Raw genomic sequence first — 22,727 nt, 5'->3', positions numbered from 1 at the left:
CATACAAGTTGCTGGGAGTAAAAACCTGCAATAAGCACTCTATGTGTTCAACGCAATGCAAGTCTTGCAGGATTTTTGCACGACTTGCATACCAAATTGAGAACAAAAAATTTCACTTTTTTTTAAGATTTGCTTGTGATATTAGAATGCAAATCTTGCAATGCTCTTACAGGATTCTAGCATGATTTAAAACTCCAGCCAACTAGGACCAGCAAATGTTTTGAGCAGTTTCTAAGATTTTTCATTTTTTTGTAAAACATGCTCGGAATCATTTGTCGCTGGTCTGGAAAAGAAAAGTTCTATATGTCTAAGTTTTAGAGAAAAAGCACTTTTTTGATCTAAAACTGAAAGCCTGGTTGAAATTTAAGCGCTTCAGTAATTTAAAATTTAACCTGATTACATTGTATTGAACAGGTCAATAATCAAGATATCTCACGATAAATAAATGAGTTGGCAACCGAACTCATTACAAGCAAACAAATTTTTAACTGACAAACTATATTTTAATTTCAACCTCAAAATTATTTTTCAGTTCAGCTACCAGAGACAAAGGATGAGTCTCAATCTTTGCAACTTAAAAGTCACTGAAATTAGGAATCTTTGCAAACTAAAGAATGAAAACACTATTTTTTTCTTTTTTGTTTTTCACAATTTTTTTCGGGCAAATTTCTACAAGTTTTTTTCAGGGAAAAAACGGTGAATTAGTGATACTATTCTGAATGTTTCTCTAAGTTTGATTTCTTCTTCTGGCTTTAACCTATTAATTTCACCTAGAATTTGAGTCTCGAATATACTGGAAAAAACGTAGAACGAAAAAAAGAAAAAAAGAAGAAGAATAATTTGACCGTACTCAAAAGGAAAGGAAACCAAGATTGTCTTCGCATTTCTTCTTCCGTTTGCTCTTTCGAAAAAGCTTGGCCTACAACAAAAACTTGAGTTTACCATTTTTTGTTATTTTTTTCGCGTCTCCCAATTTATTTTACAACACGTCATTCAACCTCACAAAACTGAGTTTTTCAATTTGAAAGAGATAAATAAAGTTTCCATTTGAAAGCACTGAAAAAAAAACACTTTTATTTTGCAGAGTTCCCTAAAAACTCAATTTGGTAACTTGGTGTTCGACAGAACATAAGGTAAAAATTTAATGGCCTGTTGTATTTGAATGATAAAGTGAAAAGTGAACTCCAATTTGAAAGCATTCAAAGCTGAAAAACGATTTTTTTTTACATTTTCGTCAGTACCTCTTCTTGTTAACTTTGATTCGACTTTAGAAAAAATAATGTTAATTTCCCCATTATACCTCATCTTATCAAAATTGTGATTCATTTTAAAGTAAAAAAAATAGACTTTTCTAACATAAGTGTAATAGATATGATCAAAAACATTAACTATAAAATTACTAATAGCAGCGCAAATGTTTGAAAAACAATAAATTTAAATGTTCATGCGAGTTGCATAAATTATAAACAATCAAGGAGCTCTCTATGTGGTCAATTTAAGGCAATTCCTACGAGACTCTTGCTCACTTTTCATTTCAAATTGGGAACTTAAACATTCACAATGTTTGCAAAACTTCTTTCGAAATTGGAATGCAAATGTTGCAATGTTCTTGTAAGATTTTAAGCAAGACAATTTGTAAATCCACCTCACAAAACAAGGTTTTGTTTAAATTTGAAAGAGATAATAAAATTTCAATTTGAAAGCACTGAAAAGAAAACATTTATTAATTTGCAGGATTTCTCAACAGCCTAGTTACTCGGCATTCGACGGAAAGCAATGTAATAATTTAAAGGCCTGTTGTTCTTGTCAACTTTAATTTGATTTTAGAAAAAAGTTCATTTCCACATATTACCTCCTCTTATTAAAATTGGGATTTGACTTGAAGTACAAAATAATTGATTTTTATAACATAAGTTAAATAAATATGATAAAAAAACATTAATTAAAAAAACTAATAACACCAGAATGTTTGAAAAACAATAAATTTAGATAATCATGTGAGTTGCATAAAACATAAACCATCAATGAGCTCTCTATGTGGTCATTGTAATGCAAGTCCTGTTAGACTCTTGCACAATTTGCATTTCAAATTGCGAACCTAAACATTCACAACTTTTGCAAGACTTGTTTTGAAATTGGATTGCAAATGTTGCAATGTTCTTGCAAGATTCTAGCAAGATTAATAAAACTCCAGTTCAGAAGGGCGAGCAATTGATCTTTAACTGAGAAACAATAAATTTAGATGTACATGCGAGTTGCATAAATTATAAACCATCAAGGAGCTCTCTATGTGGTCAATTTAAGGCAATTCCTACGAGACTCTTGCTCACTTTTCATTTCAAATTGGGAACTTAAACGTTCACAATGTTTGCAAAATTTCTTTCGAAATTGGAATGCAAATGTTGCAATGTTCTTGCAAGATTTTAGCAAGGCTTAAAATACCTGACCAGGAAGACTAACAAATGGATTGAGCAAATTCTAAGAATTGTCATTTTATTATTAGTCATGTTCGGCATCATTTGTCACTAGTCTGATGAAAAAGAGTCCTTTATGTAAAATTTTTTAGAGAAAAAGCGCTTTCTTGATCTAAGACTGAATTCCCAGTTGAGATTTTAGCGCTACAGTAATTTCAATTGCAATCTGATTTCCTTATATTGAACCAGTCAATAATCAGGATACCTCATGTTAATTAAAGGAGTCGGCAAGGGACTTCATTACGAGCAAACTAATCTTTAACTGACAAACTTTATTTTAAGTTCAACTTCAAAATGATTTTTCATTACCAGAGACAAATGGTGAAACCCAATCTTTGCGACTTAAAAGTCATTGAAATTAGGAATCAATGCAACGTCAAGAATGAAAACAACCCCTTTAATTGGATTTTTTTTTGGGCAAATTTCTACAATTCTTTTTTTCAGGGAAAAAAAACGGGGAATTAGTGACACTATTCTAAATGTAAATGTTGCTCAAAAGTTTGGTTTCTTCTTCTGGCTTAAAACTATAAATTTCACCTAAATTTTAGGTCTCGGTGATCTGGAAAAACATTAAACGGAAAAAAAAAGAAAAAGAAAAGAAGCATATTTTGGCCATACTCGAAAAGAAAGGAAACCAAGATTGTCTTCGCATTTCTTCTTCTGTATGCCCTTTCAAAAAAATGTTGACATGTTTTACAACATGTTTTACCCAGTTTCTTTTACAATTTGTAAATCCACCTCAGAAAACAAGGTTTTGTTTAAATTTGAAAGAGATAATAAAATTTCAATTTGAAAGCACTGAAAAAAAAATTATTTTGCAGTATTTCTCAACAGCCTAGTTACTCGGTATTCGACGGAAAGCAATGTAATAATTTAAAGGCCTGTTGTTCTTGTCAACTTTAATTTGATTTTAGAAAAAAAATCATTTCCACATAATACCTCCTCTTATTAAAATTGGGATTTGGCTTGAAGTACAAAATAATTGATTTTTATAACATAAGTTAAATAAATATGATAAAAAAACATTAATTAAAAAAACTAATAGCACCGGAATGTTTGAAAAACAATAAATTTAGATGTTCACGTGAGTTGCATAAAGTATAAACCATCAATGAGCTCTCTATGTGGTCATTGTAATGCAAGTCCTGTTAGACTCTTGCACAATTTGCATTTCAAATTGGGAACCTAAACATTCACAACTTTTGCAAGACTTGTTTTGAAATTGGATTGCAAATGTTGCAATGTTCTTGCAAGATTCTAGCAAGATTAATAAAACTCCAGTTCAGAATGGCGAGCAATTGATTTGAGCAGTTTCTAAGAATTGTCTTTTTATTGTCAGTCATGCTCGGCATCATTTGTCGCTGGTCTGGTCTACTGAAGAAGAGTCGTATACGTACAATTTTTAGAGGAAAAAAGCTTCCTTGATAAACACTGAATGCCCGGTTGAAAGTTTAGCGCTAAGGTAATTTAAATTGCAATCAGATTTCATTATATTGAACCGGTCAATAATCAGGATATCTCATTTTATTGAAAACGGGATAGCAACGGAATTTATTACGAGCAACACTAATTTTTAACTTTACTAACTCTTTTTCAACTTGATCTTCAAATGATTTTTTCAACTATCAGAGGCAAATGATGATTCCCAATATTTGCAACTTGAAAGTCATTGAAGCTAAGAATCAATGCAACTTATAGAATGAAAACAATCTTTTCAAAAGGAAATTTTTCGGTCAATTTTTTCAACTAAACTTGTTCAGTAAATTGGGAAAATGTACAAAACATCAATAGAAAACAGCGAAAGTATTCAGCGATACAAAACATACAGTACTGCAATTATCAATTTCAGGAACAGTGTTGGAACTTTTATCAAAAGTTTGAATTATCAATTCGCAAATGTTTGATACTGACACTTTCTAAATGCTGATACCATTCTGAAAATTTCTCCAAAGATTGGGTTTTTATTATGGTTTTGATGTATCTTTCTAGCTAGAATATGAGTATCGAGACTAGTGGGTCCATATAAAATGGAAAAAAGTCACGGTTGTTTTCGCCGTACATTTTTTGCATAATCTTTCAAAACAGCTTGGCGCACAGCAAATAATTGAATTTACCCTTTTTGTTAGTATTTTTGTCGCGTTTCACACTTTCTTTGACAACATGAATCTCCACCTTACAAAACAGCGTCTCTTTAAAAAGTGAAAGAGCCAGTTAAAAACCAATCTGAAAGCACTGAAAATAAAATGAATTTTTGTCGTTTTTTTCATTAAAAAAGCTTGTTAACTTGTAGTTTGACAGAGAACAATTTTAAAACTACATTGTCCGTTGTATTTGTAGAAAAAAAAGGAAAATTGAACTATTCTAAAAACACTGAAGTTAATAACACTTTTTTTGGCATTTTTTTCAGTACCTCCTCTTGTTAAATTGAACTTTGACATAAGGAAAAAATCCTAAAATTTTCCTGATAACGCAGAATTTGAATAGTGGGCACAGTTTTAAAAAAAATCTGCTTCAATTGCAATTAAAGGGCTGAACTTAATATTGTATTTGATTAAATTCGAAAGTTTAACCACCATAAAATCTTGAATTATACCTGAACAATTTATATGTAAGTCTTGGTGGATTTATAAATTCTAACAAAAAACTATCTTTGACAGTTAGAGCTACAGTTCGTTTCTTTTTTGAATTTTATCGAGTTTGATTGCAAATTGATGAATTGTAAAACATAAAGAACAGCCACTTTGAATATAATGTTGTATTGTAATGTAAACCATTGTTAAAATGCAGTATTGTATAACGTTGAATAATTTTGAAAATGTGAAGAACGTTTTACATTTTAGAATTCTCAACATAAAGAAATTGAAGACCAAAAATTAACCGTAGCTTTGTTATTTTTTCTTTTTAAGTTCAACTGCAAAAACTTGTTCATTAAAACCAACTCTGATCAACGCGAGTTTGATAGCAAACTGATGAAATGTAAAATATAAAGAACAACCTTTTGAATATAATGTTGTATTATAATGTAAACCATTGTTAAAATGCAGTATTGTATAACGTTGAATAATTTTGAAAATATGAAGAAAGTTTTACACTTCAGAATTCTCAACATAAAGAAATTGAAGACTAAAATTTAATCGTAGCTTTGTTATTGTTCCGACTTTTGATACGAAAGTAACGGAATATTTGTGCTCGGGGTGGGTTTTTTTTTTCTTCAGACAAATTTCGACTTTTTAACTAGCCATTTTTGACGAATTTTTTTTATATCATTCGAAAGGTATTGTTGTCATGAGCTCAAATTTGAAAAGATATTTCACCTGTGATCATTTTTTGTAAAGTTATGGGGGTTTAAAGATTGCCATTTTTGCCAATTTGGGACAATTAATACGCGATATATTTCGCGCTATTAACGCGTAAGCGGAGAGTTAATCCGTCTTAGAAATCGTTCCAAATTGGTTAAAGGAAGCTTATTTGCTATAATTTATTTGTTACAAGGAGCGAAATCTATTCTTTTGTACCTTATATGGCGTGTGGGGGGATGATTTTCATTAAAAAAATTTCAAATCTTAGAAAAAAAATTTTTTCAATTTTATTTTATTAAATTTATTTTTTTAAGTTATATAACTTAAAAAAATAAATTTAATAAAATAAAATTGAAAAAATTTTTTTTCTAAAATTTGAATTTTTTAAACTGAAAATCATCACCCCACACGCCATATAAGGTACAAAAGAATAGATTTCGCCCCTTGTAACAAATAAATTATAGCAACCTAAGCTTCCTTTAACCAATTCGGAACGATTTCTAAGACGAATTAATTCTCCGCTTACGCGTTAATGGCGCGAATTATTATATCGCGCGTTAATTGTCCCAAATTGGTCAAAATGGCCAAAATAGCAATTTTAAAACCCTCATAACTTTACGAAAAGTGATCACAGGTGAAATATTTTTTCAAATTTAAGTTCAGGACAACAATGGCTTTCGAATGATATAAAAAATTCCGTCAAAAATGGCTAGTTAAAAAGTCGAAATTTGTCTGAAGAAAAAAAAACCCACCCCGAGCACAAATATTCCGTTACTTTCGTATCGAAAGTCGGAACAATAACAAATCACTTCACAGAAACTAATCAAAATATATCGATAATTCTACAACAAAATCAACAAGACTGATCGTATCAAGGCGAAGCCCTGAATGTTCCGACTGCCTTTTAAGGTTAATGGAGCAGTAATAACATTAAAAAATGCAATGAAATGAAACAAAATAAAAAAAAAATTCTAAAATTTGAAATTTTTTACGAAAATCATCCCCCCACACACGCCTTACAAAGTACAAAAGGATAGATTTCGCTCCTCGTAACAAACCAATTATGGCAAATAAGCTTCTTTTAACCAATTTGGAACGATTTCTAAGACGGATTAACTCTCCGCTTACGCGTTAATAGCGCGAAATATATCGCGCGTTATTGTCCCAAATTGGCCAAAATGGCAATCTTTAAACCCCCGTAACTTTAGCAAAAATGATCACAGGTGAAACACCTTTTCAAATTTGAGCTCAGGACAACAATACTTTTCGAATGATATAAAAAAATTATGTCAAAAATGGCTAGTTAAAAAGTCGAAATTCGTCTGAAAAAAAAACCCACCCGGAGCACAAACATTCGGTTAGTTTCGTATCAAAAGTCGGAACAATTATTGGAAGAACAACCGATTGTAGCAATGTTGTTTTTGCTTTGAATACTCAGAAACCAACCAACATGAATTTGAGCGTGTAGCAAGAATAGCACTATTAACACCAATGTATATGAAGTATCAAAATCGCTACAGCGGAAAATCAAATCCGGCTCAAGTTACACTCAAAACTGAAAGCACCAAGAATATGAAAGTAACATTGATTCTTCATGATAAAAACGACTTTTTGTTGGAAATTGGAGAAGACTGGTTTTAAGTTCTGTTTGGTTCTTTGCTATGGTAGACTTTTTCATTTTGGATTGTTTCTTGTTTTTCTGTCCGTTCAGCGATGCTATCTTTGGCATTATGCTTTCTGCTTTCTAAGAATTCTGAATTCAATTCTCACAACAAATGGATTAACCCTGGGCATATCTGTATTTTTATTTTATTTCTGTGCGGAATTTGTATTCCATAAACCTTAAAAAGCAGTCGGAACCTTCATTGCTTCGCCCTGATACGAGCAGTCTTGTTTTTAATTTATAGTTGAACTGCTAAAATCTGCTCATTAAAATCAACTCCGTCGCAGAGTTCTTTGGAGGGAATCAAGATTGCAAGAACTCAACTGTCAGCAAAAAGCATGGACAATCATCCAAACAAATTAACTTTTCACTGCCGCAGTTCTCGAGAGAAGAACCACAAAATCAAACACTGGATATCTTCAACAGTTTCAGTCGATCGACGAGCAGGAACAAGCCAAGAGAGAAAAAGTTCCGAGCCAAACTGCGGATTTAAGGTTTACATCATAATCAACAACCAGCGCTCACTGATAACCTGAGCTCAGACCTAAACCACGAGCAATTCGACAGAAACGAACAATCGACAAACAGAGAGGATGTCTACACTGAGATTAGAAAAATTTGACATCCCCCTGGTGTCATCTCATTTTCAAGCTTCTCCAAGAAACACGGGTTCACTATGGTAAGGTCAACTGCATCATTTGCACGGTTCCATTACCCATTTAAGGTAATGGCTAGGATGCAATATTGCAGCTCAGAACAGAAATAGACATACAGTTTCTTCTCAGTGAGAGCATTAAAACAGAATTCTTGTCTATAACATCGGAGACGGAGATACTGAGCCGAAAACGGAGATAACAATCGAGATGATGTCGGAAACGTGGAAAATGTAGTCTACAACCAACAGCAGCCCAATATACCAAGCATCAGAGTCCAACCAGCAGAGTACTGAGCATACCGTTTGCTTTCACTGCTCCGCAACCTCAACACATTATGCAAATGGAATTCCACGAGGCGCCAATCGACAATCTATTTATCGAAACCCATCTAACCGCAAACACCTACAGTTTGCGACACTTAGGCAAATTTTCCTATCTCATCAGCAGATACAATCAACCAAACATAACTTCCAGTCATAAATTACCGAGCCTGCAACAACAAGCTGGTACGCAATTAAGTTTTCAAATGAATTGATGTTTTTACAGTCGTCAAATAACCCCAACAAACAAAGTGTAGTTTTTTAAAGTGAAAAAACATAGCGACCTTCTCTGGTATATTTCAAACTCCCCTTGTGCAGTGTACCCGATAACAGTCAACAACAAATGAAGACTTTTGGCCATAACAGTCAACAACAAATGAAGAAGTGTAGATGTTTTTCAAAACCACTTCAAAGGTAGTGGATAATCACATCAAATCTTACACACCCCCAATCTAAACTTATTAAATAACTTCTACAGAGACAAAGAAATTGCAGACCTAAGATTTTTTTATCCACCGACGCAAACAACCTCGACATTTCAGTATCAATATATTTTACAAACTAGGTCAATCAAATAGACGCAAGGCAATCAATGCCTCAAACTTTTCCGGTTTGTTCATTGGTACCGGAAGCATTCACTTTCCCACAGTCAAAAAAATTACAAGAGATACTTTGGGTTCTCAAATTTCAATTTCATCCTTGTGTCCGATCAACATTCAGCAGACATCGACAGTCAATAACCAACACCAGGTCAACAGTTTTATAACTTGGTTGGACTACAGCATTTCTATCATAAATACAGAGATATAAGCAATCCTCACCAATCTACAAAATCTTTTCTCCAGTCAACTTTGATTCAAAGTACATCGCTCAAAGCGAGCATGCCAGATTTCACATGGCAAACTAGCAGTCCGCAGCATCCTACCACCATTTTCGACAGTGGTCAAAATAACATATGTAAATTTGACTTCAGAACTACAGTAAAGTTATCAAGATTTCAATTTCTTTCATTTGCTCGTAATTCGCAGAACTTCCATGATTAGATGAATTCGTCCAATCCAACTGTTGATAGCATCGGAACACTCAACGATACAAAAATATAAATTGTTTCGTTTCTTTGCTGTGCTCCTAACAAAAATGACGCAAACTTTCAGAACTTCCAATTTCATAACTGAAGTAAATTTTTCTTTTTTGACGAAGCTTGTCACAAGCAGAATCACGACGATTTTGCCTTTTAAACTCAGTGAATACCCGGGTCGAAACGAACGACATACAGGAAACAGATGTTCAACAATACAAAATTGAAAAAAGTTCATGCGAAAACGTACGACACGCTCCACAACCGCATTTCATCCTTCAATAGTGCAGAAATGTCAAATTTGGCAGCAATGTCATACCGCCTCAAACCCTCAGCAAATTATTCAAGCTATCCAGAGGCTTTCAAAACTATATTTAAAAGACTGAGTGTACTGGACTTTTTCGAACAATGAAAGCAGTGCCCCTCTTGTAATAACGAACATAAAATCATGCAGTGCCCACAATACACGTCTTCTACGCCACTACAACTCTACAAGAGTGTAAAAAAACTTAAACGGTGTGTCAAATGCCTCAGCTTGTATCACATCAGAAACAAATGTGTCTCAAACAACCGTAGCAAAAAGTGCAGCCAAACAGTCAAGAAAGGCTTAGGCTTGCAACTATGGTAACAAACAAGCCCAAAGGAAACCCAAAGCTTTAGTATGCTGTCTGATGAATTGAATCAAAAATGCAAAGAACACAAAGCTAAAGATAGAAGGATTCCAAACCAACCGGAGCTAAACCGATAAGGCGCCTACCAATTGAACAATTTGCAATATAAGCTACAAGAAACAGAGACCTGACCTCGTTGCAACAAAACAAAGACACTGAATACGCAGAAAATCAGGGAGTAATTATGGAATCTGATTTTTCGAGTTTTTGTTTGGAATAAATTGAATGGTTTAAGCAAAAAAACTTATGCCGGTCTCCTTCTGCCATGCTGGATGGATTACAACTACTAACGCGTTAGATGACAACAGAAGCGAAGAGACTTCATCATTGATGAAATAGACGATAAACTACAACTTCTATCAATAAAACACACATCATTGTCTCTTAGATTTAGCAAAACTGATCATAAACTGCCACTTGTAAAAGTGGATAACCCGGTCATGTCTCACCGCTTGAATCAGCCAAATAAAAGTTCCAGTTGGATCTTTTGTAGAAAACACCTTGTCTTAACACAATGACATCTGACATCTCAAGATTAACCAGATTTGCAGCTCCTCCGACACATTTTGGCATAATCATTTTGCCATCTCCAGCATGGAAAGATGGATTTCTGCTTGGTGTAAACTCATTCTTGTTTTCTATCTTCTACAAATTTTTGAGAAGAAAGAACTATACCAGTTATAAAGACAAACTCTGGATGGAATGTAATCGACGAATACCAACTGCACAAAAATAGGCATCTGTGACTTTCATCCATAATAGGTCATCGACATTTTGTTTCCCATGTTATTCGCAACCAAATGACAAAGCAACTTCTGGACTATCTGGTACATCAATTTTGAAAAAGTGAGCCAAATGGAATCACTGAACACAACAAAAGTACGGTAACGACAACAAACTTGATCTCCAACTCTTGGATGGAATAAAAAGATTTGCTTTTAGACGATACAAACTAGTTTTTTCCTGGAAACCAAACGCAAATCTGAGTAACACCTACTGGGTAGCTGTAAAAAAAAATTGCAATCTCTGCAGAAAACATTCGCAATAGGCCCCAATTTACAAAAAGCGTATTAAAAAAATGTTAGTATCGGACCTGAAAAACTATTTCGTGCATCCATCTTTTTTAACTTGTGGAATGTGTACCTCAACACGAGTTTATAGAACCTAATTAGACAGAAAAGATAAGGTTACTTCTAAATTGGAAAGTCAATGTCTAAATTCCACATTTTTTATTACGCCAAAGTTTGCCTGCAAAACTTAGAGGAGTCATTTCAGTTTTTTGCAGGTTTGGCATTGCTACAGTAGCCGACATAAAAAGAAGGTTTATGCAAATACCCATACGGACAAAAAAACGTTCCGCTCTACGTTTTCTCTGGAACCACAAAAAAGATATAAGACAATGCCAGTTTTCAAGACCCATCTTTTGATTAACTTAAACTCAATTTTGTGCTAACTACAACCTACAAACGTGTGGTAAATACACTTAAAAACACCTAAATGAACGACTATTTTCGTTCAACATATACACTCAAAAACGCAGTGGAGTTTGTTTTTCAAAACAAAAGCAGAATACAAAAAGCGGATTTAATACGAAAATGGAATGAGACTAAAGAGAGCACCTACTAGCAGCCTCCAAACGCGATAAGTGAGGATACCCACAAATGAACACAACGAAAACTTTTCAGCCTGGTGTCCCCAATTTTTTTTTAAATCTTTTGGAATATCAGCAGCAGTGTTCACTCTTCTCAAAGCAGTTTTGAAAGACTGAAATATCTCAATTTTTTCGAACATTTCTCGAATGGCAATTAACAGCACGAGATAAGTTTCAAAATCATGCGTTTACCTCTACTTCTTTGATAGAAACTTCAGCTGTCGTAAATATAACAGTTGAATATCAACCAGGAATTTTATTGGTAATTCATAGTAAAGAAAAATTTAGCATCAATTCAGCAAAAAATGTTGAATTTTGACTGGTCATTTTTGCTGTTTTCAGCCTAACTTTGATCCTGACGTAAAAACATGTACAGACAGACTATTGTAATTGATTGGATTATCTCGTAGAAAAAACAAAAAGTTTTGGGGCAAATCCTATTGCTGAAATAAACTCTACGCAAGAAATATTTTAATTGGCCTTATTAATCAACGGCACTGAACTCTGCTAATCAAAGTTCGGAGCAAACAGAGCGTGATGAATGACTTGATTTAACTCGACTCATGCCAAGACCGGCAAAAAATGCTTCGTTCTCGCAGTAGAATTGAATCTTCTCCCATCATGGAAACTGAATCACGTCACACAATAACTCTAACAGGGGCTCATCCAACTGTTAAACACAATCTGGAGTACGCGCATCAGATTTGCATGCGTCAAAGACTATACTTTGTGAACTCGTTCGTGCAGAAACGTTAAAAAAAATTTTGGGATACGACATGTTCTTCGATCAATCGCTCATCCATTCTGTGTCGTCCATACAAGCAGACATTCTCCAACCCATCATGGCGATACCTCAAAATATCATCTCTGTTCTCTTTCTCCAACACTGGGATAAATTTTGTTCGGCTATTTCTACACTGAAACTTGAACAGACATCAAAAAATTTTTGCCAAAAAAAAGACTTTTGTTATCTTTCTAGCAACTCGAGCTTTCTCCTAGATTGATTATCTATTAACTCTTTAAACACTCATCAGAAACATCGGGAAAACCATTGTTGCAGCCTGCAGAGAATTAAAAGACGCCGTAAAATGGTTGACAATGGAGTCTGCGTTTTCAAACTTCAACGGTAAAACTTTCGATAGTTCTTTACTCTCATTTGACCCTTTTTTTTTCGGGGCTTGGAACACTTGATTCAGATTGTCAAGAGAACAATCCTCATTGTTCCTGGATTGCGAAAGCTCACACTCACATCTTTCAGACAATTATCACCGAAACAAAAATATTTTGAAATTAAGACCTTCAAAAATTGTAGCGGACTATCAAGAAAAAAGAACGAGGCACTGACACCAAATCACGTTCTCCTTCAGCAACCAATCTGCAGCCTTCCACCAGGATTATTCGAAGACAGCATTCAATTGACATACAAAAATTCAACACAAGTCCAACAGATGACGAACCAACTGTGGAAACGGTTAAAGGAGTAGCTACTTTTCCTAATGAAACGTCACAAGTGAAATGAAATGCAGTCACTTCTGAAGGCTGGAGGCAAAGTGTGGGTATTCAAAGACCTCACGCCTCAATGTATTTAGACGATTGGACGTGTGGTTGAGGAACATCCATGAAGATATGGTACAACACGAAACGATGAAGGTAAGAACAACTACATTTTTCCCAATCTTCATAATTAAAAAGTCACTGAAGTCTTTGTAATCTCTCTGATATAAACTTCCTTGAACAAACCAGAACTAAGAAATCGACTCGTGAAGCCATGTTTTTATAAAAAAGAAAAATTAGTTACACTGATAATTACTTAATTTATGGTTTCTCTTCCATAATTTCCTCAGTTTTTTATTCAAAAAAGAAACTGACTGGTCTTGTTGGTATTCCAAAAGAGCTCAAAAAAGTAGCCTTTAAATTAATACAGTTGTCAGTAATGAGTTCCGACTATATTTTTTTCTTCTATTATTAAAATTATTTTTTAGTTGTTATCGTTTTTCTGTAGAAAAAATAAAGTTTTAAAACGACTCACCTTGCAAAATTTTTGATAATATTGACTGAAGTACAAAAAAATTTCTTGGAAAGCATAAACGTCATCTCACCTTTGATAGTGACACTACTGAACAGCGCCAGAAACCACAGAGTTGCGAAGAAATTGAGCCAGTAAGTCACAACAGGGGCAGTATAAAAGAAGAAGTATTTGTCGCAGATGGAAACCTCCTTTGAAACAATTGGTAAATTAATTTTCCTTCCGATATTGTTTTATTGGAGACAATGAACTAACAAATTTTTGAAAACCCTCAATACCTGAAAGCCTAATTTTCATAATTTTTCGGTCATCCTTTGGTTCAGCTGCAACTGTTTATTGATAATTAAAGACATTCTTGTAGGAAAAAAAAATCACATGGTTTCGTATTCTGAAATGAATTGTCATAAAAAAATTGTCAGACATGTCAAAAAATGTCAAAATGTTTTAATTTTTTTCTATTGTCCTACGAATATATATGAAAATTGTATGACAAGCATTTTCTTCATGTACTTGATGTCTGGAATTGTATGATAATGATGTTTGTTGTATGGAATTGTATGATAAGTATTTTCGGTGTATGGAGGTCAACCAGGGTAGTTTATCGGAAAATTAAATACATACCACGTCCGGGGTTTTGGGCGGTTTTGATTCAGTATCTGCGTCCCGCTCATTCGAGGCATCATTTTTGAACTCTAATAGTAGAGGGACTAACAAAGGAATTGCAGCTGCCAGAGAAACTTTCCACGGTGCATTTCTATCGCTCAGCTCTCCCAACCAAACTTCTCGGACCAAAGTTTGACAGCCACTCTGTGCAATGAAATCTTTGCAATCAGCTTGAACAGCTAAGTCTAGACACGCTTTTTCTCCCCAAGTTGGATGCTCTGCTTTCAAAATTTTGTGACAAGTTTCCGTGCTGATATCATTGCAGTAATTCACGATGCCCGTTGCCCTGCCCTCGAAAATTTTGAGCATTGCTTGAATTTTGAGCTGCAATTTCATATCCAAACGGGTGCCAGAATAGTTCAAAATTGCTTTCAAAACCAAAACGGCAAACAAAGCCGAAGACGCTTTGGACGAGATAGCGTTCCAGAAAAACTCACTCGTTTCGAGTCTAACAAACAACAGTGAATAAACAAAAAGCTCAATTTCTGGATGCTTGAATGTGTCTGTATCTGACGGCTGGTCTGTTTTTTCATTCGCAAACTGAGGATTATATTTGATGTTATAAGCCAGCAAAAAAGCTCTTCGAATTTCATCTAAAGTTGTCGTGAGAGGACAAGTTTTGTTGTTTTCTCTTTTCTTCAAGGATTCTGACAAGAACTTATTTGTCGAATGGTTCAAAGTTTCGTTGTAGAGTATTTCCAGTTTCCTTTTTGTTAAATAGCTGTTAAGGTTGATCTTTTCGACAAAAACTTTAATAAAATCCAACTTATTATCAACCAAAGACTTCGTGAGAAACTCTTCAATATCTTTGAACGCTCCTTTGTCATTTTTTGACAAAATTTGATACGCAATGTCGTTTCGATTCCAAAGAACAGAAAGTTCAAGCTGTATTCGAACTGTCAACTTCCCCAATTCTAGCAGAGTTTGCAAAATGGCCTTGTCAAGGTCGCCTGTATAAAAAATAATGTCGTTATTTTATACAAAAAAGACAAGTTAAATTCAAAACAATATGTAGTTTCTGATTGGTGAAATTGGACAGACTTAGTTTTTAGTTCGTACGCCTCTTTCTGTATATTTTTCACCAGTTAAAAAAAACCATTTTTTCACCAAGTTTTACTTCCAACTGCCGAAAAATGAATGCATTTTAGCAACCCAATTTTGAAACTCTTTTGAGTTTTGAAACTCAATCCCGCATCTAAGAAAAGTGAAAAGAAACCAGTTATAGTATTTTCTGTGGTCTAAGACGTTGAGAATTAATTAAATTTCCATTTTGCCCTCAGACATCAAAATGGAGAAAAAAATCGATTATAATCCATTTTTAAACAATTTTAAAATTATTTATAAGCCAATTAAAATCACTTCAGATCGATTTTTTCCTTTTTTATTTTTGTTTCACGTCGGGCAAAGTTTTGCAATGGTTTTTGCTTTTATTAAACGAGTAATAGAGAAATTTTGCATCAAGATTGTACGGCCTACGTGATTTTTGAAATTAGAGTTTCTCAAACTGCTAAATAATTCCACGCCCAACCCCCTCCCCCCTAAAGTTAGAAAGGTACCCAAAAGGTACCTTACGTAAATCATCAAACCTCCCGTATTTGCTAAACCTAAAATAAAGGAAAACGCAGAAATCCAAACGAAGGAAATTGCAGACATTGCAGCCATTAAGAAAACAGCTTAATTATTTAGGTATTATCATTGACAATTTACTCACAGCGGAGCTAGAAAGTTATAACATTCTGCGAAAACTGGCATCAGTAACCTGAACTTTAGCTCAACTAAAAACTCCCTAACAGTTAAATACAGGGTTACATTTTTAAGGAATTCAATAATTTTTTATAAGCCAATTAAAATCACTTCAGATCGATTTTTTCCTTTTTTTGTTTCATGTCGGGCAAAGTTTTGCAATGGTTTTTGCTTTTATTAAACGAGTAATAGAGAAATTTTGCATCAAGATTGTACGGCCTACGTGATTTTTGAAATTAGAGTTTCTCAAACTGCTAAATAATTCCACGCCCAACCCCCTCCCCCCTAAAGTTAGAAAGGTACCCAAAAGGTACCTTACGTAAATCATCAAACCTCCCGTATTTGCTAAACCTAAAATAAAGGAAAACGCAGAAATCCAAACGAAGGAAATTGCAGACATTGCAGCCATTAAGAAAACAGCTTAATTATTTAGGTATTATCATTGACAATTTACTCACAGCGGAGCTAGAAAGTTATAACATTCTGCGAAAACTGGCATCAGTAACCTGAACTTTAGCTCAACTAAAAACTCCCTAACAGTTAAATACAGGGTTACATTTTTAAGGAATTCAATAATTTTTTATAAGCCAATTAAAATCACTTCAGATCGATTTTTTCCTTTTTTTTGTTTCATGTCGGGCAAAGTTTTGCAATGGTTTTTGCTTTTATTAAATGAGTAATAGAGAAATTTTGCATCAAGATTGTACGGCCTACGTGATTTTTGAAACTAGAGTTTCTCAAACTGCTAAATAATTCCACGCCCAACCCCCTCCCCCCTCCCCCCTCCAAAAAAAAACGTTTGCCTCTTTGCCATTTTATCCCCGCCGTCACCCACCAAAAGATCAAACCAACCAGCCACCACCAACCCATCAGAAAAAAAGTTAGAAAGGACAAGTGAAAAAAATGTTAAATTGTGCGAAAAAAAACTCGTTGAAAAAAGTCGATAATTACGATGAGTTTCAGTTTCTTTATCTATAAAAAAGATTGAATATAATTGATTTGCAATAGACCTAATTGCTTTTTAAAAAAAAATGAAGATGTATAATCTATTTTCAAATGATTATAATCTTTTGTTCATTTTTTATTCACTTTTATGGACACTTCCAGTGCGGGATGTTGTGTTTTTTTTCGATTTTTTTTTGCTGAACTTTACAGAAAAAAGAGAAATGCTTGTCTAACACTGTTTTTGTCTGCAATTCGATCATAGAAAAAAATCAAATGTAATACTTTTTTTATTCGATTTATGAAGGATATATGTTATTAATTTTAATTTTTTTTTTTCAATTTAGGATCGGATGAATAATCTAGAACACAGTTGTTGATATTTTTTCTGCTGGTTTCTGTAATGATCAAACTATGCTTATGCGTTTTTAGCACGAAATAAATGTCGCGTTAATTATCCAAGAATGGCAGTAAAAAAACCATCTTAACTTTCAGAAATATACATGGAAAAAGAACATTTTTTTAAATTTGAGCTCAGGACAACACTATGTTTCGGCTGATACAAAAAAACGTCAAATACCAATAACTATAATGACGATATATTTGATCTCCCATAACCTTTAGATAAGCGATCACAGTTAAAAAAAGAATTTTTATGCTTGACTACTTTTCTTTTTGAAGGATATTCAACAAGTCCGCCAAAATTGCTAGTTAACAAGCCGGAAACTATCTATAGAAAAAACACAAAAACGAGTACAAGCCTTCTGTCACTTTCTTCAAAAGTCGGAACGAGAAAAAAAACTGAAAAAAATTACCTGCTGAATTGTCGATCTCGAAATCAAAAACACGGATTTTATCCCTCGCATCATCCTTCACACATTCTATCAGATGTTTTACAGTGTATTCTAATTCAGCTTTTTTCAGGTTTAGTTCTTCCTTCGCTCTTTTTTGCACCTTTTTCTCCACTTTTTTATCGTCATTTGGGTACTTTTCTTTCATTTTAACCGCAAAAGCCAAAAGATCAGCCGCCCGTCCAGTTCCATTTATCACAACGCAAGGAGTGTTGTTCTTGAGTGCATTCCAAACTGTTTTGATTGTCCCCGCTCCCCCTTCGACCACGACACAGACAATCGGGACTTTTGTTCCTGTTTTGATATCATTCTCAGCTGCTCGTGCTATTATTGAAAACAAATTTGTAACCTGGCCGTTAACATTCAAGTTCTTACATAGATAGAAAACAGTTATAATGGAAAAACGTGTTATAATAGATATATAGATCAGTATGAAAAAACATACTGTACAAAAAAAGCCATTCAAAATATTTTAAAGTGACTGAACGGCCAATTTTTCTACAATTTTTCTGAATGACCAATGTTGAAAAAAAAATAGGCCACAAAGTTTGTTTTTAGGCACTTTTTGGAAAATTTTGACCAAAAATTTGCTTTCTATTGGCGCGCACTCCTCCTAAGTTTGTATATATTGTCGCCGAATGCTCTGGCTAAACTACACTTTTTTGTACATTAAATTCGATAAAATTAGGCGAAAATGTGACAGAGCGACAATTCGAAACAAGGTAGAATTCCTAAAAGGTGACAATTCGTAACAAGCGACAATTCGTAGCAGGCGAAAATTCGTAACAAGCCATTGACAAATAACCGACGATTATTCCGCTTCGCTTACATCCCGTTTAACAAGAGTACTCTGCATGAGTCTGTAACCCTCGCTGAAACTAATTTTACGAATTGTCGCCTGTTACGAGTATGCAAAAAAGACAATAATCGAAATTTTTGATGCTAAATTTTAGACATTTGTTATAAAAAAAAGATGATTCAAACTCAAAAATTGTACAAAACGGATATGTTGGGCAAATTCAAAATGATCTTTAAGTTTGTAAGTTCCAGTAAATTTTACTGTGCCTTTTTTATTAATTCGAAAAGTGAATGAAAAACATGTTTTTAAAATTTATTAAAAAATAATTCAATTAACTTGTCCCCCGCCAACTAATGAGTATGTTAATTGTTAATAAAATGTATCAAAAACTTTCAGCTTCTTTTTCAAATATTTTCGTTGCGTTGTAATTGGTTCCTGGAAAAATTTCATACCAAAAAGAGGCCAAATCTCGTAACTTTTTAGGGCATTCTGCAGTAATCGCGCTCTCTTCGTTCGACTTTCTTTTTTTCTCTTTTTGATTATGCAGACAAAAACTTAAGATGTTTGAAGACTTGTCTCTGGTTTGAAGTGACCTATTATCACCAAATTGTGCACCTATCCAGTTCTTTCTTTTAATCTCATTATGAGTTCATTGCGTTGATCGACTGCAATTCTTCTTTTTTATTTTCAAATTCACTATTCAGTTTTGCTATGTGATGTCGAACGAGCAGTTGAAATTATCAAAAAAATTTTAAGAAAACTGATTTAAGAGCACCAAAATTTTTCAAATTGGTGTCGTTCTTTTTTTCCAGGTTGTGAAAAAAAGATCTGAACCAAAAAAACTAAAATTAGGCATATTTGAGAGTCATAGTAAAATAGGTCAATTCAGAAACAGTTTTTGGAGGAAAATGATGGAGGAAAAGAAAAAAATTAAAGCTTATTAAAAATTTGCAAAAAAAATTTAGAAAATTTTTTGACTTTTTCCAAATTTTTTGTGGAAAGTTTTCAAATTTTTGATTTTCAAAATTGCGCTAAAAACACAAAAACAACATTTACATGAAAAAAAGACACGAGAAAAACTTCGTTACAGAGGACTAAATTAAACTTAAATAAGCTATTTACAAACATATACGGTCGCCTTATTAGCTCGAAGTTAGACTAAAAATCAAAAATTTCAAAACAATTTTCTCGAAGTTGTGAGAAGTCTTCCGAAATGTTTTTAATGTCGTTCGAACTACGACTTGAAAGGCGTGAATATGATATATCACTCGAAACATTCCGATGATTGTTTGTGGTTATTGATACTGAGTGGAATTACAAAAGGAAAAAAACGTACAACACACTCGAATGTAAGATCCTCCCCATTTTCAATGGTCGGAACAAAAAAAAGCTCACAAAATTTTTTTTGGAAAATCAACTCATAATGGATTACAAAGGATTAAAATACGACAATACTACGAAAAGACTAGAAGATTTTATAATCCCATTTCTGATATTTTTTGGATTTTTATAAATTTTGAATTCGCAATGTATTTTTTCCTTTTTTCCTAAGAGCTACTTACTGTATTTAACTTCTGGGCAATTTTAAATCAGTAGCTTTTTCTTAGAAATCGTATATTCGAGGTAATTGTGAAACTTTAAAAACTTTCCTTCTTTTGACAATATTTGCTCATCTCCGACACCGTTGTCACACAGTTTTTTCTCCACCAGACCTCTCACTTCTTGCTCTCTTCCAAATTCTCCTCGAGAACCGTCGTCAACCAAAATAAAATGGGAATGGTTTGGATCAAGACTGGTCTCCTAAACTCAAAAAACAGTATGTTTTTTTTCAGTGTGTTTTTTGATAGTTTCAAATGATTGAAGGTAGTTTTGTTGCCTGAGCAGTATCCTAAGGGGAAGGGGTCCTCATGTAAAGCAAAATCCTACGAAAAGGGTCCCTATCTTTTTGGGTTCCACTATTAAAGGATTTTGTAAAAAAACCCAAGTTTCCACCCTAAAGTAAAAGACTTCCTCTTAGGATGTTGATAAGCTGAGCTTTATTAACTGGAACGGTACAAAAATTCCTTCTACTTTGTTAAAGCGTTCCCGCGATAATTAAAACTATTTTTCCTATTTCCTGAATTTTTCGTTCTCGTCCTTGTTTCATGTGAATATCAATTCCTGGCTCTCTTTCTCTTCGTCGAACATTTATCATGCTATTAATAGTTTAAAAAAATTTCACACATTGGTTTGAGTTAATACTTGGTTTGTGTCACATAGTTTGTTTGCCCGAAGCCTTTTTTGTTATTAAATTGCTTGAGCTCAATATGAATTAAATTTTGTGTACTGCTAAAAACCAAAACAAGTTTAAGCCGGAGTATAAAAATGAAGAACAGTAAAACTCAAGTAAAAAATATGATTCAAAATTTGATGTTCTTTGCTTTATTTTTTTGTTTTTAGGTGATCTTGATTTCGACACTTCTGATACAAAAATGATGATTTATGAGGGCGATTTTTAAAGGCCTCTGCAATAATCAAAAATCACCAGACCGGAAGTTGGAAATCGGGCGAACTGTTATCAGCTTCATTGTATAAGTTGGCCCACACGGTATCCATTAAAATGTCTTGTATGAATGCATTTTCTGTAGTGGCTTTTTGGCTAGTGGCTTTCTGTAGTGGTTTAAAAAACGGTCAAAATCTCGTCGAAAAAACGAAAACGTTTGAATCGAATGGTGATAATGCAAGTTTTTTTTCACAGTCATGTCGGTGTGACATTTCGAAGATATGTTATAGTTGTGCACTCTTTTTGTTTTCCGAGTGAATATTGTGTCCCTGAATGTTTGGTGCACCAATTCTCGCTGCGCAGTCCATTTCTTACTTTTGGCACTCTAAGTTATGATTAAAAGAGGAAAAACAGAAGATATGTTTTACATATATTTCAATGATATCAAATTGGCTAGTTTTTTGTAGTTTGGTGCAACAATTTAAGGTTAGGTATGGAGGATGGTAGTGGTGGTTGTGGTGGTACTATTTTTTCCATAGAAAGGGAGAACTGGGGAAGCAAGGCTGGCTTAAGTTTACTCAAGAATATTTACTCATATTTAAGGACGACCGAACAAAATTCCGGTTTTAGGGCGATGAATTTTCTGATCGACTCACAGTAGTCTCGTCTTTAAAAAAACACCTTCTTGTTCGTATGGTCAAACAGCATGTATTCCTCATCAGAGCTTGAGATGTTGAAGTCAGCTGTCATTTTCTCTAAGTCTTGGTACACGTCGTCAGTTCTTATGGCATCAATCAAACTATCCGTGTCGGTGTAAAAAAGTTTCAAATTTAGATTCGGTTTCTTTTTCTGATAGTGAAATTGAAACAAGAATCGCTTGGCGAGAACTATCAAAGATTTGTTTGATAACGCTTTTGAAACTGAAACGCCGATTAATGTTTTCAACAAAATTCAAAATTTTAAAATATGATTCAAAATTTGATGTTTTTTGTTTTATTTTTTTTGTTTTTAGATGATCTTAAGTTCGACGCTTCTGATGCAAAAAACGGTGTTCAAGGACGGATGTGTTTGAAGGCCTCTAAAAACGAAAAATCACCAGACCGGAAGTTAAAAATCGGGCAAACTATTATCAGCTTAATTGTATAAGTTGGCCCACTCGGTATCCATTAAAATGTCTTGTGAGAATGCATTTTCTGTAGTGGCCTTGTGACCAAAAGAAACGGTCGAAATTCCGTCAAAAAGGCAAAATTGTTGGAATCGAATGGTGATAATGCAAGTTTTTTTCACTGTCATGTTAGTGTGACCTTTCGAAGCCATATTATACTTGTACACTCTCATTGTTTTCCAATTGAATATTGTGTCCCTGAAAGATTGGTGCATCAACTCTCGCTGCGCAGTCCATTTTATCC

General features: G+C 33.8%; 2 protein-coding genes across 2 annotated transcripts in view; both read right to left on the bottom strand.

The window, feature by feature from the left end:
* The window catches only part of LOC134853706 (transient receptor potential cation channel subfamily M member 2-like), a 35,350-nt gene extending 17,054 nt beyond the window's left edge, over positions 1-18,296 (bottom strand). The window contains exons 1-3 of the mRNA XM_063869705.1: positions 18,002-18,296; positions 14,460-15,451; positions 13,912-14,026 (exon numbers count right to left, since the gene is read on the bottom strand). Of these exons, the coding sequence (XP_063725775.1) occupies positions 13,912-14,026; positions 14,460-15,451; positions 18,002-18,185 (1,291 nt within the window). The 5' untranslated portion in view covers positions 18,186-18,296. The remainder of the gene's footprint in view (positions 1-13,911; positions 14,027-14,459; positions 15,452-18,001) is intronic.
* A 2,124-nt stretch (positions 18,297-20,420) lies between these two features.
* Positions 20,421-22,727, bottom strand: part of LOC134853705 (transient receptor potential cation channel subfamily M member 2-like) — a 35,607-nt gene continuing 33,300 nt past the window's right edge. The window contains exon 4 of the mRNA XM_063869704.1: positions 20,421-20,636. Within this exon, the coding sequence (XP_063725774.1) occupies positions 20,421-20,636 (216 nt within the window). The remainder of the gene's footprint in view (positions 20,637-22,727) is intronic.

This window comes from Symsagittifera roscoffensis, chromosome 8 (genome assembly GCF_963678635.1).
Source record: "Symsagittifera roscoffensis chromosome 8, txSymRosc1.1, whole genome shotgun sequence".
Taxonomy (NCBI): Eukaryota; Metazoa; Xenacoelomorpha; order Acoela; family Convolutidae; genus Symsagittifera; species Symsagittifera roscoffensis.
Note: the sequence above shows the minus strand (reverse complement) of the source record. Positions and strands in the feature narration are given on the sequence as shown.